At 39.5% G+C, this 20,079-nt stretch overlaps 1 protein-coding gene across 1 annotated transcript in view; it reads right to left on the bottom strand.

Annotated features, from left to right (window-relative positions):
• The window catches only part of ARHGEF37 (Rho guanine nucleotide exchange factor 37), a 71,526-nt gene extending 52,853 nt beyond the window's left edge, over positions 1–18,673 (bottom strand). The window contains exons 1-2 of the mRNA XM_036748414.1: positions 18,570–18,673; positions 2,209–2,420 (exon numbers count right to left, since the gene is read on the bottom strand). Of these exons, the coding sequence (XP_036604309.1) occupies positions 2,209–2,409 (201 nt within the window). The 5' untranslated portion in view covers positions 2,410–2,420; positions 18,570–18,673. The remainder of the gene's footprint in view (positions 1–2,208; positions 2,421–18,569) is intronic.
• Between the last annotated feature and the right edge of the window lie 1,406 nt (positions 18,674–20,079).

Below are 20,079 nucleotides of genomic sequence, written 5' to 3'. Positions count from 1 at the left end.
CCTTGTCAGTGGAAACTGAAACAGAAGCATCACTCTCAGCTTGTACTTCTCCCCAAAGAAGGGATGACAGAGAAGGGATTCCTGCCTTGGATAGAGGTTAGACTAGACCTCCAACTCTGAGTTTCTATGGCAGTTAGTAAGGAACAGAGTCTTTTTCCTAAAACTAGGGGCTATGATGGACATCTTATTTTAGCAGAGAAATCTCATTTCATCGTAGCATAATCATAAGGCAGGACTCAGGCAGTAAGGTACAGGGTGGGTCAGGAATCAGAAAAGGTCAAACTGCCTTTTGGCATGGACCTTGTTGAGGAGGCAAGAGCTCCCTGCCCTCCTAGGAAGATGGAGTGAGCCACAATGACCTCTAAAAAATAATAAACCAGAAGGAACTTCAGAGATCATCTAGATCAATTTCCTCATTTTATCTTCCTTTTTTTAACCCTGACATTATTTTCCTTTTTTAAAAAACATTAAACAAAAATTTACTGAAAAATGTTTTGATATAACTTCCCAACAAAACAAACACGCATACAAATCCCCTACAAAGCACATCTTCCCCAAACAATTTGTTTATAAATCGTTAACAAAAAGGAATGTGTCTTTGGGTTGTGATAACATTATATTAGCACAGACCACTGTACTGACCCCAGTTTAGGTGCTTCTTTGACTTTCTTTGTAAGCCCAGTTCTCAACTGTGTCTGGCACAAAATAGGCACTTAATAAATACTAACTGACTGATGGAATTAATTTGCATTTTGGTGTCATTTTGCCTGTTCTTTTGATTTGACCTTGACCTCCTACATTTCTTGGAATTCTTAATATCTACAGCAATATTCTGTTACATTCATATGCCACAATTTGCTCAACTATTCCCCAATTGTTGGGTACACTTTTTCCCTCACCCCCCAGCTTTTTGTAATCATAGATAATGCTGTTTTGAATATTTTGTTCATTGTGGTCCTTTTTTTCTCCCCAGAGGCAACACGGCGTAATAGATAAAGTGTTAACCTTGGAATCAGGAAGAAATGAATTCAATGTCACCTCTTGTGGGATTCCTGATTGCTAAACCTCTCTGAATCTGTTTCCTTATCTGTAAAATGGGGATAACCTATAGTCTCTTGCTCACAGGGTTATTTTGAGACTCAAATGAAACAATGCTTGTGAAGCACTTTACACAAGGTAAAGTGCTAAATAAACACAAATTGTTCCAATGATTATTTTGCTGCCAAATAACTTCCTTGAATATGGCCACAGTCATAAATTCCCCTGTTCAAAGTATTTCTAGATGAGACCCAGAGAGGGATGTAATTTGCCCAAAATTACAGCAGTTATAAATAGCAGAGCTAAGCAGGAAAGCAGGGATCCCCATGACTCAAGGGAATAGGGACAAGGCTCAGTTGATCACAGGATCTACCTTAATTTCCCTGTCCTATATGTGGGGATAGACCTGGAACTTGGGAGTCGTTGGTGGTCCCCTCTCAGAGTACTAAGACCTCATTCCCTCTACTCTTGGAAGGTCACTAAGGGCTAAGTATAGTGCTAATGATTGTATTGGTAATTAAGGTGGGACTTTTTTTTTTTTTTTACTCTTTTCTCTTTTAGAATGCTAAAGTAATCAAGTGCCTTTGATTAGGTCTTACTAGGTGCTAAGGCTCGGGCTCACACCCTTTTACTAATTAGGTTTGAATCCTTCCGGCCCTGAACAGGTTAGCATTTTGTCTGGGGCTCTCACTCATTAAGGAGCCCTGGCTTTGAAGAAACCCAGATGTTTGGTTTGGGGGCTCTCACTTGTGACTCTGGGCAAGCCCTTGTAACTGCCCCCTGGCTTTGCTAACCCAGATGTTGGTTTGTATTTGGTCTGTTTTTAATGTATGCTTGCGATTTGTTTATATTTGCTCTGAAGTTCAGGTTGCTGGCTTTTCCTCCTGAGCTAAGTGAATGACACTTGTATGCTGGATTAAAGTGAGACTGTTAACCCCTTAAAGTTACTTTCATTAGTAAAGCAGATCAAAGAACCTGTGCTGGCAGCTTGTTGCTGGTATTGTTGGGTCTTACACCTCAGCAGCTGCTGCTAGCCAAATTGTTATTACAATGATCTGTGGTGTCACCCCTCAATGTGACTGAGAGGATCACAGGCTGGTCTGGGCACTATGATCCCTGCCTCTCCCAGCAGAAACAGCCTTTTTCTCTCCATCCCTACATGCATATTACCTCAAGTAGCCGGCTCCGGAGGTCAGAGGCACAGAGCTGGAGATTGTGCACATACTTGGCCTCTGTGCTGACCAGCTCCTTGGTGGCAAGTCTCTGCTTCTGCTTCATTTTTTCAAGGATCCTGATTGCCTCATCCTCTTGACTTTCATCCCCTGAGCTCTCCCCAGGAGAGGGAGGCTCATCCTCCTGGTAACTGGCCATGGCAGGAGAACCTAAGAAATGAAAAAGTCAAGCAAATTCTTCAGTTAATCAAGCCACAAACAGTTACTAAGTGTCTACTATGCACTGAGGATACCCAGACAAAAACAAAACGATCCCTGCCTGCAAGATTACATTCTATCAGGTGAAACGACATGTACATACATAAGACACAAATTACAAACAAAATAAATTCAAGGCCAATTTTTTTTTCTGGGCGTAGAGGGAAGACCCATGCATGTAGGTGACTCTTGAAGGAGGTATCAGGCAATGTAAAAGGTAAAGGTAAGGAGAGTACATTCTAAGGCATGAAGACAGGTGGTACAAAGGAAGGAATATGGGAGGTAGAATGTCATGAAGAATATGCAAGGCCAGTTTGGGCTAGACCAAAAAGTGCAGAAATTCAGTAGTTTTTTAGTCATGTCTGACTCTCTGTGACCCCATTTGGGGTTTTCTTGGCAAAGACACTGGAATGGTTTGCCATTTCCTTCTCCAGCTCATTTTACAGATGAGGAAACTGAGGCAAACAGGGTTAAGTGATTTGCCCATGGTCACTAGTAAGTGTCTGAGGCCAGATTTTAACTCAGGTCTCCCTGACTCCAGGCCCAGAGCTCTATCCACTGCACCACCTAGCTGCCTGCAGGAGGTGAGTAGGGTATTTTTCCGCTAAAGCTAGAAAAGTAGTTGGGAGCCAAATTTTGAAGGACTTATGCCAAACAGAATGTATTTGATAGTAGAGGTAATAGAGAACCACTGAAGTTTATTGATCAGGGCAATGACATGGCCAGACCTGTGCTTTAGGACTATCACTTTGGAGGTTGTGGAGGATGGAAAGATATAAGGTAACACAGCTTAAGGGCACTGAAGAATCAAGTAAAAGTAATTAAGGTTTAGCCAGGGAAATCTGGGCATATTTATAGGAAGCAAGGATGCACACACATAGATACTGAAGATTGGAGAGAAAGGAAATACATGTCAGAGAAATCTGCTAAAGAGAAGGCATAAGGGGATAGGATCAAAGGTAGAAGTGGAGCAGTAGGCCTTGGTGAACCACCTCTTCATCAAGGACTGAAGTAAAGGAGGAGAGAATGGTTAGGAGGAGAGATGTCAACGAGTTTTGAGATATAAAGAAGGGGAAAAGAAGGAGCACTGAGTTAATGGTCTCTATATTTTCCTCAATAAATAATAAGGGTTGGGATTCTACCCCTTCTTCAATTAATGTAATCATAGGAAGCCCTCAAATTGAATCAATGAACAGCATAAACTAGATATTCAGGAGTTTTCACAATATTCCAGCAAACGTATGAATAAGTGAATGAACTTAAGAGGATTGTAGGGTTTGGGCCACTGAATAAAGACATATGACAGCATCTAGGAAACATCTTCTGATTGGTTGAAGGACTGAGACCCACTGCTAGGCCTATGTTGTCCAGTTGTGGAGGTTAAGTTTCTCAGTTGAAGATTGAAGAGCTGGAGCCCAGCTCCTGAGAGGGAATCACTAGATTCTCATTCTCATTCTTTCCTAACCTATGCAATTTGGTGTGACTCAATTAGTATTAGTTAACATTAATCAGATTGTTAGGTTTGGCAATTAAGAAATCATTGATGATATCATGACTCAACTGAAACTACTCTTTCCAGTGTCATCAGGGATTTATTGTATAATGACCTTTTCTAAATTCTCATCATTTGTGTAGCTCCAGACCACCTTTTCTCCCAGATACTCCATCTTCTAAGTTTTCCTAACGCTGCTTCCTCTTGTTTCTCCTCCTGTCTGTATGACAGCTTCTCGGTTCCCTTGGCTGAATCATCATTCATGCTCCTCCCTCAACTGTGAGTACACCCAAGGGCTCAGTCCAATGTTCTCTTTTCCCTCTACACTCTCACTTGGTGATCTCATCCACTCCCATGGGTTCAATTATCTTGACACAAATGATTAGTCAATCCATACATCCAGCCCTAGTCATTCTCTTAAGCTACAGCCCCATATCACGAACTACCAATTGGATATTACACATCTTCACGGGCATCTCAAACCCACATACCCAAAAGACAATTCATTATCTTTCCCCAAAAACTCATCTCTTTTTTCTGAACTTCCCCATTACTGATTCAGACTCCACTATCCTTCCAGTAATTGATGTAGCACCTTCCCCCCTCACCCATCTTCAACTCCACTCTCACTCACCCCATAGAGTCAATTGGTGACTAAATCTTGTCATTTCTAATTACACAACATCTCTAACATAGGTCCCTTTTCTCCACTCACAGTTACTAAGTACAGGCCCTCATCACCTCTTGAATTGACTATTACAAAAGCCTCTTAATTGGTCTTCCTGCCTCAGGTTTCTTCTCACTCCAATCCATCCCCTACATAGCTACCAAAGTGATTTTTACCAAAGTGCAGATCTGAACATGGGATCATTCTCCTTTTCATTATGCTTCAGTGGCTCATTATTATCTCTAAGATTAAAGTCTTCTGTTTGGCATTTGAAGCTTACTGGGGCTTCCTATAGTTCTAGTCTTCTTATCCATTTCTCCCCTCCACCTGCTCTCTGGTCCAGCCCTTCTGGTCCACTTGCAGTTCCTCATACAGGACTCTAATATCTCCTGTCTCTATGCCTTGGCTATCCTCTATGCCTAGAATGTTCACCCTCCTCACCTCTACCTCTTGGAATCCATGCAGTGGTGGGATTCAAATGAATTAACAACTGGTTCTCCACGAACCAAGCCAAGGTGCTGCCCCCCCACTAACAACAAGTTTGCTGAACTCAACCTAAAGTTAGATACCAGTTCTACCAAACCAGTGGGAACCAGATGAATCCCACCACTGAATCCATGGTTTTAAGACTTAGTTCATTTTGGACAGAAATCTGGAATTATGTCCCAAAAGTTGTTAAGCTGCCTATGCCCTTTGACCCAGCAATAACACTGCTAGGTCTATTTCCAAAGATGACTAGGTAAAAAGGAAAAGAACCTATATGTTCTAAAATATCTATAGCAGCTCTCTTTGTGGTAGCAAAGAACTGGAAATGAAGGGGATGCCTGTCAATTGGGGAATGACCGAACAAGTTGTGGCATGTGATTGTGATGGAATGCTACTATGCTATAAGGATGAGCTCAATGATCTTAGAAAAACAGTGATGTACTTGAACGAAATAATGAAGAGTGAAATGAGCAGAACCAAAAGAACGCTGACAAAAGAACGATAATAGCAATATTGTTTTAAGAATAACTTTGAGAAAATAGGTCATTTTGGCTATTATAAATACCCAAATTAGCTACAAAAGATATATGAAGGAAGATACTATCTGCATCCAGAGAAAGAACTGATACATAGAAGTATGTATAGAATGATTTTACACATATATACATATTTGTGTCTAATGGTAGCCATCTCGAGGGGGGGGGGAGAAAAAAGAAAAAAAGAAATTTATATAACTTTATTATATATTTAAAAGGAATAGCAGGTTGTATAGGATAGATTTGCAGTTTCATGTGCAATCATCTTTTTTATTATACTACGTTATAGAAATGCTTGTTTCAGTCCATAAATTAAAAATAAAATAAATATTTAAAAAAGACTCAGTACAAGTACCACTGCCTCCAATGGGCTTTTCCTGGTCCCTCCAACTGCTAGCACTTTCCTCTTTAAGGTTACCTTGTATATCTACTTTCTATGTATCTTATAAATATTCTGTGTGTGTATGTGTGTGTGTGTGTTTGCACACATTGTATTCCCCATTATAACATAAGCTCCTTGAGAGCAGGGGCTTTCTTCATTTTTTTTAATCTCCAGAGCTTAACAGAGTTCCTGGGACATAATAAGCCTCCATAAATGCTTGTTGAATGACTAATTGAGTATAAATAATATCTTGATGGTTTCAGATAATATCTCAAGGAATCATGGAATCTCAGGCCTGAAAGATACCTTTGAGGGTGCTTAGTCCAAACTCTGACCACATGAATCCCTTCTACAAAATCCCCAGCAAGTTCCCATCTATCTTATCAAAAGACGTTGAATTGTTCTATTTGTAAGAAAAACTACTGAATATTAACAGACTGTAAGACCATTCAGACAACCGAAAGGATTTTTCAGCTCATGTCCAAACTATGAGCAATAGACGATAGCAGGGCTGGCTTAGCTGAGACCCAAATTCCACCCTCTGATCTTTGCCTGGACCAAGGGTAGATGACATTTCAGCCCCCGTTTCTGGAGCCCTAGACCAGCCAAGGTTGTTTGTTCTAGACCACAGAGATCCCCTGCTCTTGCCTTTCTGTAACGTCCAAAGATTCCTGGTTTCACAGGTGGAGGTTCTCACCACCATGACTGACACAGAACCCAACCCCTGCTTTCATTTCCCAAGTGAACAATTTTGTACATTGCTTTGACCAAAAAATTGGGGATGATCCTCTCTACTTGTTGAATGTTTAAATGACACTCCTAACCCTTAGTTCATCAAAGCCTTTCCAGCTTGTAAGGCCCCTACCAGGTCCTCTGCTCAACTCCACTGGCATTATTTCAGAACCCAAGATGTTACCTCCATGCCATAGTGGGAAAGTGGAAGCTGCCTTTACCACACTCTGAAAATAGGGTACCTGCCTAGGGCAGCAAAAGAAGTGGGGTAATATAATGGAATAAATACTGACTTTGGAGTCAAGAAGACCTGGGTTCAAATCCCACCTATGACATTTGTTACCTGCAGGACTCCGGGCAATTTACTTAACCCTAATAGGTCTTGGTTTTCTCATGTGTAAAAGGAGGGGATGGGTGTCCTTTCGAGCTCTAGATCTATGATCCTATGAACTTTGGTAAAGAGAGAAACAGTGCCCACACAGGTTGACACCACCAGTCAGTCTGGTCCTTTTTGATTCCTGACCCAGCCCCACACCCCAATTCCTGAATCCTGCCAGGAATTTGACTACAGATGCCTCCTCATTTCTGGTATGTGGCCCTACCCTAAGTTGGTAGCAAAAGCTTGCCTGCCTATTTACTATCCAATGGTAAGAGGACACAGTTGGATCCCACCTAATCAGGATTTATGATGAGTCAACATATCTCTCTACTTATAAATTGGACAAAATTCAATTGTAATTAGTAAGATGTATGTTTCTTCACATCCAAACAGCTGATATAAAATAAAGTTTGTTTTCTTCCTGAAAGCAAGGCAGGGAAAGCCTGAATCAATAAAATTTAGCTATTAGCCTTAAGAATATGGAAATAATTAAATTATATCCATTCAATTCACTTAAGATTTTTTTCCATTTTTAAAATTGAGAACTTAATGAGCACCAACTAAAATGAGCAACAGCAGGGTTTGCTTAGCTGAGACCCAAATTCCATCTTGTGATCTTTATCTGGACCAGGGGTAGGTGAAGTTTCAGCCCCCGTTTCTGGAGCCCTAGACCAGTCAAGGTTGTTTGTTCTAGACCACAAAGATCCCCTGCTCTTGCCTTTCTCCAACTTCCAAAGACTCCTGGTTTCACAGGTGGAGGTTCAGTAGTTTTTCTTACAAATAGAACAATTCAACATCTTTTGATAAGATGGATAGGAACTTGATGGGGATTTTGTAGAAGGGATTCACATGGTCGGAGTTTGGACTCTTTCATATATACAATAAAACAGAAAGGAACTGCAAGTCTCTGTCATTCGCTTTTCAAGTCTCATTCATTCAATTTAACAAATAAGAGGAATTTTTATTAAGCCTACCCTCCCACAAAGAGCACAATGCTCTGAACTAGGTCATTTACCAAGATGAAATAAGACACAGCTTCTGTCCTCAAGGTCAACAAATATTTACCAAGGCCTGAGTCCACCTGCTATAGGAAAAAACAGCTTGAGAAGCATAGTTCTCAGAAGGTACCAGCTCAAGTACATCATAGCCTTCTGACCTGGAATAAGTCAATTTGATTTCTTGAGGAGCTTCAATTTCTGCCTTTGATAAATCAAAGAAATTGAGAGGTACAAGGGATCTCAGCAGCCACTTAGTTTCACTCATAGAGTTGCTAGGTGGCTCAGTGGATAGATTCAGGACCTGGAATCAGGAAGATACCAGTTCAAATCCAATCTCAGTTGTATGACCTATGTCTGCCTCGGTTCCCTCATCTGGACCTAATAATAACACCTGCCTCCCGGGGTTGTTGTGAGGATGAAACGAGATGATATTTGTAATCCCCACTATAAAATATCTGATAAGTAGTCAGTCATCTAGCTTTTGCTTGAAAATTTCCAAGGAAGGAAAGCCCACTTCCTATAGAGGCATCCTTCTCAACTTTTGGACAACTCTAATTGTTAAGAAGTTATTCCTCACATTTGGTCTAAATTGGCTTCTTTGTGGTTTCCATCCATTGTTCTCACTGGCTCTGCCCTTTGGGAACAAACTGAACAAGTTTCACCCCCTTTCCATAGGACAGCCTCTCAAACACTTGAGCACAGCTATCATGTTTTCTCTTCTCTAGGCTAAACATCCCCAGTTTGTTCATCAGATCCTCATATGGCACAGACTCAAGGCCTTTCACCATCCTGGCTGCCCTCCTCTGGATTCTCTCTCAAGCTTATCAATGTCCTTCTAAAACTGTGAGCTCAATTATGCCTTATATCTCGTCTGGCCACAACAAGACTGTTGTGAGCATGAATATATAAAGTATGTGAAAATACACTGAATAAATTGTAAAGTGCTTTTGACAGAGTAAGGGATTAAGACATTCATTCAATATTTCACTAATTCAGTCCCTGATTTCTAATGCAGACAAAGCCAAATGGAGTCAGAGCAATCTTGGCATTTTTCCTGTTACATTCCCTGGCCTGGTAAAGCTTCTCTCAGAAAAACAAAACAAAACAAAACAAAACCCCTTCTCCCAAAACAGATTATATTGAACTATGTCACCTGTGGGCCAGCTCACTGACTTTCTACTCTGTGCTAACTTATCTGGACAGAGTTATTAACATTCCCTTACAACTCTCTTAGACCTGAACCTTAGTCTACCAACCACGCATCACCAAGAACACCAAAAGAGTAATTGTCCCCCAAAAGAACTCAGACTTTTCTGAGTTCTAAAGGGCTCCTCTGAATCTATGTAAAAAACACTCTGAATATCAACATGCTAGAGCTATAACTGCTATAGAGAGAAATTCATTTGAATTACACTTAACAAAGATGTATTAACGGCCTGCTGTGAACAAGGCATTGTACTAATGGGCAAGGATACAAAGATGAAAAACAATGACAACTTTTCTGCCTTCAAGGAGCACCCAGTTTGTTTGGAGAGAAATACAGATGTACAAAATCTAAGATGGCATGGAGAAGAGAAGGAGAAGAAATCAAGGTATTGCTCTAGGAAAATTGGAGGTGGGAAAGGACCTTTTCAGCTGGGATGAGAGTTGGGGTATGATAGGGTTAAGGAAAACTTCATGGGAAAGGTGGCACCTGAGCTGAGCCCAGAGGAATTGTGACAGGTAGAAATGAGGAAGAATCTAGTAGTCTAGTTTTACTGGAAAACACAATATGTAAAAGGAAGTACTGATGGTAACTCATGGCCCAGAATTTAAAGTCTTTATAGGCTGAGCTCAATCTTGCAGTCATGTTTTATAAATACTTTCTATGGTTTATTCCACCACTCATGATATCCCTTTGGAACATCAAAATTTAGCTTATGAATAGGTCTTTATGTTGAGGGTTGGAAACATACTCTCAACTCCCATGTAAACACTCAGGCTAACAAGATGTCAAACAAAGGACAGAAATTGTAGTGCTACTTTTGGTAGCACCTCCCCCCATAAAGAGGAATTCATTTGGCCTTGCCAGAGAGACAAGTAATTAACTCTTTCAATTAGCCCCACCCACCTTACCCCAGGAACCTACACAGTCCTCAAGATATAGAATACTACTGGAAATACTAGCAGAAGCTCCCAAATAAAGGGGAAGCACTTGGGGGGGGGGCAGGGTTCACTAAAAAGTTCATGCCTTTAAGAACCGGAAATTGAGAAGATGCCCACCAATTGGGGAATGGCTTAACAAGTGATGGTACATGAATATAATGGAATAGTATTGTGCCATAAGAAATGATGAGCAGGCAGATTTCAGAAAAACCTGGATTTACATGAACTGATGCTGAGTGAACTGAGCAGAACCAGGAGAACATCGTACACAATAAGAGCAATATTGTGCGAAGATCAACTATGATTGACTTAGCTCTTCTCAACAATACATATACAATCCAAGACAATTCCAAAAGGCTCATGACAGAAAATGCTATCCACATCCAGAGAAAAAACTATGGAGTCTGAATGCAAATCAAAGCATACGATTTTCTCTCTCTCTCTCTCTCTCTCTCTGTCTCTCTCTCTCTCTCTCTCTCTCTGTGTGTGTGTGTGTGTGTGTGTTTTCCTTTTTGTTCTGTTTCTTCTTTCACAACATGACTAATGTGAAAATGTTTAGATGATTGAACATGTATAACCTACATCACATTGCTTGCTGTTTTGGGGATAGGGGATGGAAGGGAGGGAGGGAGAAAAAAAATCTGAAACTCAAAATCTTATAAAAAATGAATATTGAAAACTGTCTTTACATGTAATTGGAAAAAATAAAATACTATTTGCAAAAAAAAAAGTTCATGCCTTTCCTCTCAGACCAGTATAGTCTATATAACTCACAGTATTAGTAAGATCTGAGTTTGGTCCTTGATTATCATGCAAGTTCGGTCCCAGAACTACCGAATTCAGTCCAGGAGTTCATCCTGTGAGTCCAAGAGGCTTGTTCCTGAAACTCCTCTCCTTGATCTTGGAACTCCTTCCCTGCTCTGCCTCTGCTCTCATCTCTGGACTGATGTTCCCTAGGGGACCTACTACAATGCAAAGACTCCCTTCTCCCCGATCCATAGGGCCCAGATCACTCTCTTCACTTCCCTCTAGTCAACATTCGTTCTCTGTGTTCTCCAGTACTAATTTTAAAGGTCCATTCTAATTGTGTTTGCAACTCAGGTGTTAACTTCATCACGAGTGAGAAGTGGATGGCAATAAGTATGCAGGAATTTAACCAACAAGATGGGATTAACTCAGATAAGCCCAAGACAAGATCAAAGAATTACCTTTAAGGGAACTTCATACCTTGTTGTAGAGATATTTTCAAAACCAAAAGAAAACCATTATCAGTTGGCTAATTAAAAAAAAAGACTGTATATAGAAAATAGAGTATATAGAGAATTTGGAGGTACGACCTCTAAACATGAAATAAAACCACAAATGTAGATTAGAGACAGATTGTGGAGTGGGGATTTTAAATGCCTGGAATTCAGGTTTTCTCTGATAAGGAAATAGAGACCTAATGAAAATGTATGAGGAGCGGTCAAACTCAAACTCAACTCTTCCTGACTCCAACCCAAGTGCCTTAGCAGGTTCCATAACAAAGTAGGACTAGCAAGAGCTAGTTAAAGGGGGGAGACTGGAAGGAGGGAGAACAAATACTAAGCCAAAATTTTAAAGAAGAAAACATATTCTGAATACATATCAGCAAATGAGAGGACAACTGGAACATGTAACAAAGTAATAAACCCTCAAATTTAATTAAAGGTGAGTTGTTGAGGGGTTTTTGTTGGTTTTTTTAACCAGGCTTGGGATTTCATCAGGGTAGATGGGAAGAGGAGCACTATCCATTAAAGCAGATCAGTACTTTCTGTGTTACTGTCTTAGAGAACTACCTTAGGCACTCTTAGGTTAAAAGATTTGCCCAACGTCATGTAGTCTGTACATGTCAGAGGTGAGAATAGAGCCCATGTCTTCTTGACTCCTCGGCCAGCTCTTCACTTTTATAAAATACAGAAAAAAAGGGAGAAATCACCCCAAATAAAATAAATAAAATTATCAGAAATTAATGTATGAAATTATAAGTCAATAAAAGTGAAAACTCTAGTGAAATGAATGCATACATACAGGAATATAAAGTGCCAAAATAGTGAATAACCAGATCTTAGGAGAAATTTGGGAAACCATAAAAGAGCTTAAGCTCCAAATGGCTTCACAAATGAATTATATTGAATAACATAAAGTACAAAAAAAAATCCCTTTGCCACAGAAACCTTTTTCAAATAGAAAAAGAAGAGAGCAGCACAACCTCCAATGTGACAAACATGGTCCTCTTCCCAAACTAGGGAACAGTAAAGGTGGGGGGATGTGGAATTATTGGTCAATAATTGGAGAGGATGAAACAATTATCCAACTCTGGCAAAAAAAAATTCTAGCAATATGCTTAGAAATTTTACTTTAATTTTTTCCAATTACATGTAAAAACATTTTTAACATTTGTTTTTTAAAATTTTGAGTTCCAAATTCTCTCTATCCCTCCTTCCTTGCCCTCTCCTGAGAAGGCAAGCAATTTGATATAGATTATACATGCAGCTCAAATCTGGCCTCAGTTACTTACTAGTTCTGTGACCCTGGGCAAGTTACTTAAACCTGTTTGCTTCAGTTTCCTCATCTGTAAAACAAGCTGAAGAAGGAACTGGCAAACCACCCCAGTATCTTTGCCAAGAAAACCCCAAATGGTGTTATGAAGAGTTGAATACAACTGAACAACTAAACAACAACAAAAGAGGAATGTTATGTAGTACAGTATTACCTTGCTGTAAGAAATAATGATGATATAAACAGAGAAGCACTGAAAGACTTACATGAATTGATGCAAAGAGAAATAAGCAGAGACAGGAAAACATTTACAACACTTACACAGTTATATCTGTGTAAATGTTAAGAGTAACCACTACTCAACAACTGAATTGAATGTTGTGAAATTATAAAGAATGAGCTTAACCTCAAAAAGGGATATGAAATTGTTCCTGTGCAGAAGGGAAGGAGTCCATGAATGTGAAAGATTGCATATAATACTAGATTTTTAAAATGCATTGATTGATTTTGCTGATTTTTAAAAATTATTTGTAAACCTCCCTGAGAAAAGGAAGGGAAGAGAATGAAGGAAATCTAGGTAGTACAAAAATAAAAGACATCAATAGACACCTATAATTTTTAAATGATAAGTGTTCAATGGATTGTTGGATTGAATTTGAGACTACCCAAATGGAGTGATGACTAAACAACAACAAAAATACATGTAGCAATATGTTTTTAAAAATAATTATGACCACATTGTAGTTATACCAGAAATGCAAGGAGATTTAGTATTAGGAAAATAATTTGCATCACAACTCATTATTTATAAAAACATAGGATTATATCACTAGAGGCAGAAAAAACCTGCACAAGATACAGTACTGACTTAATTATGTTAAAAATTCAAAACGGCATAGAAGTGGAGAGACTTTTACTTAATACGGCAAAAATATGTATCTACATCTAACCCAAAAAGCATTTATTTAGAGTTTACTATCTGTATAGCACAGTGCCAAGAGACTGAGATACAAATTTATGTTATTTAATCTCCACGGAGCCCTCCTGCAATCCTTATCAGGTAAATGTTTAACAAGATCTCCCATAAAAGGATACATTTTAAAGTTTAATTTGTTTTTTTTATATTTTTTTGTATTTTTTTCAGGGGGGAAGGTAGGGCAATTGGGGTTAAGTGACTTGCCCAAGGTCACACAGCTAGTGTGTCGAGTGTCTGAGGTCACATTTGAACTCAGGTCTTCCTGACTCCAGGGCCGGTGCTCTACTCACTGCACCACCTAGCTGCCCCAGTTTAATTTGTTTTACTAACATTTTCACCACCAATTTATTAAGTCTACACAATCCACAAAACAATAAATCAAGCCTGGATTCATGGTGTTTACTGATTTCTGAGGTGTAAATGCTCATGTGCTAAAAATTTAACAATAGAATCTCAGGAAAACAATATTGAAAGACATCCAAATTCAAATCAGTGCAATGAGCAATGTTGTTCAATCATTTCAGTCATGTCCAACTCTTTGTAACAAGTGATAACAGAATGGTTAAATATTTTGTGGTAAGCTAATAGAATGAAATAACATAATGGAATTAAATAAACAAGTATGATGAATATAGAGAAAAATGGGAAGACCTTTATGAAATATTATAAAATGAAAAAAGCAGAACCAAAAGGATCAAATACAGATTAAGTATGGTTATAAAAGAGGAATCATAAATAGAAATAAATGGACAAATCAAGAATCTCAATGGATAGTTAAATGACTGAAATGCACTGAAATGTATTTAAATGTAAATATTTGCCAATTTTAATCCATTGTATTAGTGCTTGATATTATTTATAATAAATCATTATTTCTAAAAAAGAAAAAAGTGAGAACAACCCAGTGGTTAACAGATGACAGCCAGAAGGATGGGAGAAGAATGACACAAGCAAATTTCCTGAAAGAAGAATTTCACTGTTTTCACTCTTCCCCCCACATGGGGCTGGGAAGGGGACAACGTTCAACAAATTAAAAAAAAGTTAATAACAATCTACCCTATGCAAGGTACTGTGTTAAAATACAACAAAAACTTTGAAAAATAGTTCCTGTCCTCAAGGAGTTTACAGGGGGCAGTGTCAGAGATGAAGGCTATAGGAGTAAATACAAGATAATTTGAGGAAGGAAAGAACACTTAAGCCTTTGGAAAGGCTGCCCATCAGGAGTGACATTGGAGCTGAATCTTGAAGGAAGCTTAGGATTCTAAGAGGGAAAAGGAAGAAGGAAATATAGGCATGGGGGTAGGGGGAGGGACACCTGTGCAAAAGCAGAGGTGGAAGATGGAATGACAATTTCCATGAATAATAAGAAAGCCAGTTTGATGGAATGCAGATAGCCTGGGGGTTACAATAGGACTGAAATGATCTGGAAACCACAGTAGGGAGCAAGAACTATGTCCCTTTTCCTCCTCCTGGCCTCTAGCTGGAGCAAGAGTAGTGGCCACCAGTATTCTCAGGAGAGAGGGAGAAAGAGTGCCAGTAATTCTAGATAGTATTTCCTTAGGCTAATTGCATAAATCAGAACCAGAATGTCCTTTGCCACAATGCACTTTTCTTAGGAGTAAAAGGCAGAACTGCACCTGGAGCCTTTCCAGAGATGGAAAGGTGAGGAGGAACCAATCTCCAAGTGACCAAAAAGCTCTGCATCATCAGATGGCAATCTTATTTCTCCAGCATAAAGACTGGAGTTCTCTATGGAACAACACAAATTATTCCAATCTACAAGCCTAGGCTGAATATTTCCTTCTGACCAGCTCCAATCTCAGCCTGTTGATTGGCTTTTTGACCCTATTAAATGCCTGACCATAACCCATTATAATTCTTTATTTTCCCTGAATTTTATCAAGTTTTGCCCTCTAGACCTCTGCTTTCCTCCCCCTTCCATTCCCCCCCACTCAGGACTGGATGAAGACCTGTAAAACATAGGCAAGGTTCATACAGAATGACTTTTTCAGGGCCTTGCAGCCTGCAAAGTAGCATAGCCAGGATTAAGAATCCTAAAATCTGAGAGCTAAAATCTTAAAAGGTATCTCATTCAATCCATATTTAAGCAGGTAGGTCAACAACATTCACAACATGGGATCATTTTGCCTGTTGGCTCTAGTGACAAAGAGGAGGACACTGCTCCGCAGAGCAGCCCATTCCTTTTGGGAGATAGCTTTGAGGAATTTTTTTTCTTACACAGAGCTGAAATATGGCTCTCAACTTCTTCCTCCCTACAATCCTCTGCTAGAGTCAAGAAAAATAAGGTTAACAACTTTTCTGGAGGATAGCATTTTAATTCACGAAGCCATCATAATCCCCTAACATCCTCAAGTCTTGTCTTCTCCAGGTCAATCTTCCTCAGTTCCTTTCATTGAAGCTGAAAAGGACATTAGAGATCACCTCACTCAACTGTCCAATTTTGCAGATGAGAAAACTGGAGCTGAAAGCAGTGAAGTCACTCACCCAGGGGCATGCAACTAATGGGAGAATCTGGTGGGTCAGATCTCTAACATTTTTTTAAAAATGATTTTCCTACATGTCATTTCTCACCCCCTCCCTTTCTAGTTCCATATGCCCCAAATCAGTTAATAGGCAGTACAATGCAAAAAAGCACTAAACATCAACTTCCTATGAGATCTTGGAAATGAGTGAAAGAAGAGTTAATGGAGGCAATGAGTATAGGCATTTCTTTTAGAGGTTTGGCTAAGAAATAGAGGTGATATACCTCAATCATTTAAATAAGGGGTTCTTAACCTTTTTGTGTGTTAGGAACCCCTTTGGCAATCTCTTGAGGCCTATACGCAGGATTACAAAGGAACCCAAATAAATTGAAATAATTATATAAATATTAAAAAAGAAAAAGTTCACAGATGCCAGATTTAAGGAGATAATAAAATCTACTGAGGATTTTTTTTAAAAGGATGAGGGAGACTTATAAATGTTTCTAGCTAATAGGGAAGGAACCCACACATAAGAAGAAGTTGAATATGGGAACAAGGGACCACGAAGGTTGCAGTCTGTTGGAGAAGAAAGGAAGAGAAAGGATTAAGGGAATACGTAAAGAGGTTAGCCTTTATTTGCTAATTTATTTCAAATATTTTTATCATCATTATTCTTATTATTTTCAATATTAATAGTCTCAATTACTCAACACATTTCAGTTTACAATGCATTTTCCTAATTGAAAACCTGTGTTTCTGCCTCCATTTTGCAGATCATTCAATTCAAGTTCATAGGTGAAGTAATTTGCCCATAGTTACACAGCTAATAAGTGTTAAAAAATCAGCAAGGTCATTGTCAGGGCCAAGACTTAAACCCAAGGTCTTCTAATTCTGAATCCAGTGTTCTTTTTGCTATTCTCAATTGCTTCTAACGGTTTTGAAATACAGTGGAATTTCAGAGTTAATGTACAATGTATAATGTCCTTTATAGCTTTTTAAAAACTTTAACTTGGGGGCAGGGGACAGACACATTGGTATGAATTATGTGAGGGATTCAGGGGAAGAAGAGAGAAAAGATTAATCAGATTTTGTATAAACTGTTGTATTATGCTGATCATAAAGGAAACAAAACAAAATGTTAATAGAAATTTGCTATTAGGTCAATAGCTGTGAAAGGTTATGACATTGTTGCAAAACCCAATAAAGAAATCCATACTAATCTATTTAAAGCAGTAAATCTTTGTAAACCTCTGAGATATTTGTTGTCAAGATGAAGTAGGAAGCTAATTAGAACATTAAAAATTAGAACTGTATAATTCACGTGGACAAGTCTATAAATGAACATAGGGAAGGATTGCTCAAGATGGTTAGGCATGGATGGTTTGCTATCTGCATCTTGGATGCACTTTAAATTTTAAGGATTTTTACTAAATAGGTTGTTTATAACAATGGACTTATTCCTTTTCCATCACAATGCATCTTCAACTGTATAATCAATGCAAAGACAGGATTCACTTTACAGAGAATCTTTCTATTTCATTAAGCAAGGGATACCCGTATTTGTGCTACGAGTAATAACAATAAAAATAGGGCAAATTGTGTCATAAATCCCTTTCTCACCCATTATCTCACTCGATCCTTAGAACAAGAAGATGGGAAAGAAAGTCTAAGGGTTGTTATCACCATCTTAAAGATAAGGAAACCAAGGTTAGGAGGTGTCACATGACCTACCAAATCTCAGGGGGTAGGTCTGCAAAATTAGGACTTGAACTCGAGTTTCCTGGGGCTCCCATGTTAAAATGCTATTTATATAACCTAAAATCATAGAGATGTGCCCCAATTTCTTCCAGCCCACAGACCCAGATTTGCTCAGCTGCCAATTTAGGATTGCGTTATCAGCACACCACCTGCTTTTTAAAGGGCCGAGTGCAATTCCCTGAAAAGTCACAGCGCGCATTCAGAACTGAACCAGGACTTTTGGCACGGAGCGTGGCTTTTTTTTTTATTTTCCCTGGAAGCTTCCAGAGTTTATTCCCAGCCTGGTATAGAAACAACGCCCCAAATTGCTTTGTCGGGCCCAACTGGTGTGGGTCCTGTCCCTTCCTTCCTGACAAACCCTGTCTTTCCTTGCCCCCAGCCCTGCGTCACCAGGCTGACTGAGTGGCTGTGGCTCAGCTGGGTGGTCTGTCTGCCCACCGAACTCCTACGGCGACAGGCATCCTTCAGCTGTCTCCTCCTAACCTGGCAACCTGTTTGAGGGAGATCTCGGACCATTCCTGGCATTTAGCACTTGTCTTCAACTTACCTCCCAATCCACAGGGGACAGGACTCCTGCAGCCTCCTCCCCTCGGCTCAGGCTGCCCAAGGTAGTCCCTGCCTCTCAAAAATATTAATAAACAACTGGCTCTTTCTCCATTGCCAGCCCACGGAGCAGGCAGAACCAAGCGGGCAGGCGGGACGGGACCTGCCTCCACCGTACCGTGCATGCGCACGAACAGCCTCGGCTCCTTTTGTTGATTGTCATTCAGATTGCTTTTTTTCCCCCGGCTGAAAGACTGAGTCCTATAGAGTCAGTCCAATGGCTGACAAAGCAGCCAATTTGGGGCAATTAGCCAGTTGAGGGCTCTCGGCTGACTCCGGGCTATTCTGCCCCTTCTTTATCTCATCTACCCACAACCTCAAATTGAGCTTCATCCCGGTGGGTGGGTTCCAGGAGAGAAAAGTCTAACATAGGCTTTAAACCACAAATTTCTTGATTGCAAGCTTTTCTATTTTAGAATTATGCAGATCCCGTTGTAATCTACAAGAGCCCGTCTATCATCGGGGCTATCCCCTTCATTTTACAGATGCGGGAAACTGAGCCTCAGAGAAGGAATATTACGTCTGAGATCTCAGAGCAAGTTAATTTAGGCAGAGCTGGGATAAAAATCTAGGTCTCTTGGCTCCCAGGGAAGTACTTCTAGAGTTAATTAATAACCATTAATAGCTAACATTTATATAACGCTTACCATCCGTCAGGCACTGTGCTAAGTGCTTTAATGTAGGTTCATGTTTTGCCTATCAGTTAATTCTCCTACAAAATGGAGAATAATATTTCCTACTTACTATCTTACGTCTGTTCTTCTTCAAAATGGAGAATAATAATCTTTATCTACTAACATATATACATTTGTGTGTGTATACATATACATACACACATATTAGAGAGGAGAGGAGAAGAGAGAGAGATGGAGGAAGAGACGGAGAAAGAAGGAACTAGCCAATGTCATCTTGATAACTCTCATTTTTGTAATGCTTTAAAGTTTAGCATTTTCCTTACAGCAACCCAACGATGTAGGTAGTACACATTATTTATTTTTTTTTTGGTCTATACTCCATGATTTCATTGGTGGGGGTAACTCCTAGAAAGAATATTTTTCTCACCCTTTTCAGATTAGCAACTATTCTGCCATTTAAAGTAAATGAAGAAGGATCAAGGAAGAGATGGATGGTGGTGGATGGAAGTAAAGAAGGGGGAAAAAAGGAGAGAGATAAGATAGTAAGAGAAGATTTGACTGCTGTCATTGAATTGAAAGCCACCAATTCTAGAGAAACTGAAGCTGGAGGTACTGAAAGAACTAGAGGCTGTGAAGGCAGCACTTTTGTCAGTGATCTCTGAAAAATCATGCAGCACAGGGAAGCTGCTGAGCCATAAGGAAAATGTTCCAATTTTCAAAAAAGGAAAAAAGGTAGATTCTCAAACTATAGACCAATAAGCTTGACTTTGTTACCTAGGAAAATTCTAGAAAGCATTATTAAAGGAAGGGTTTGTGAGT

This window comes from Trichosurus vulpecula, chromosome 3 (assembly GCF_011100635.1).
Source record: "Trichosurus vulpecula isolate mTriVul1 chromosome 3, mTriVul1.pri, whole genome shotgun sequence".
Lineage (NCBI taxonomy): Eukaryota > Metazoa > Chordata > Mammalia > Diprotodontia > Phalangeridae > Trichosurus > Trichosurus vulpecula.
This window is presented reverse-complemented; position numbering and strand designations above follow the sequence as displayed.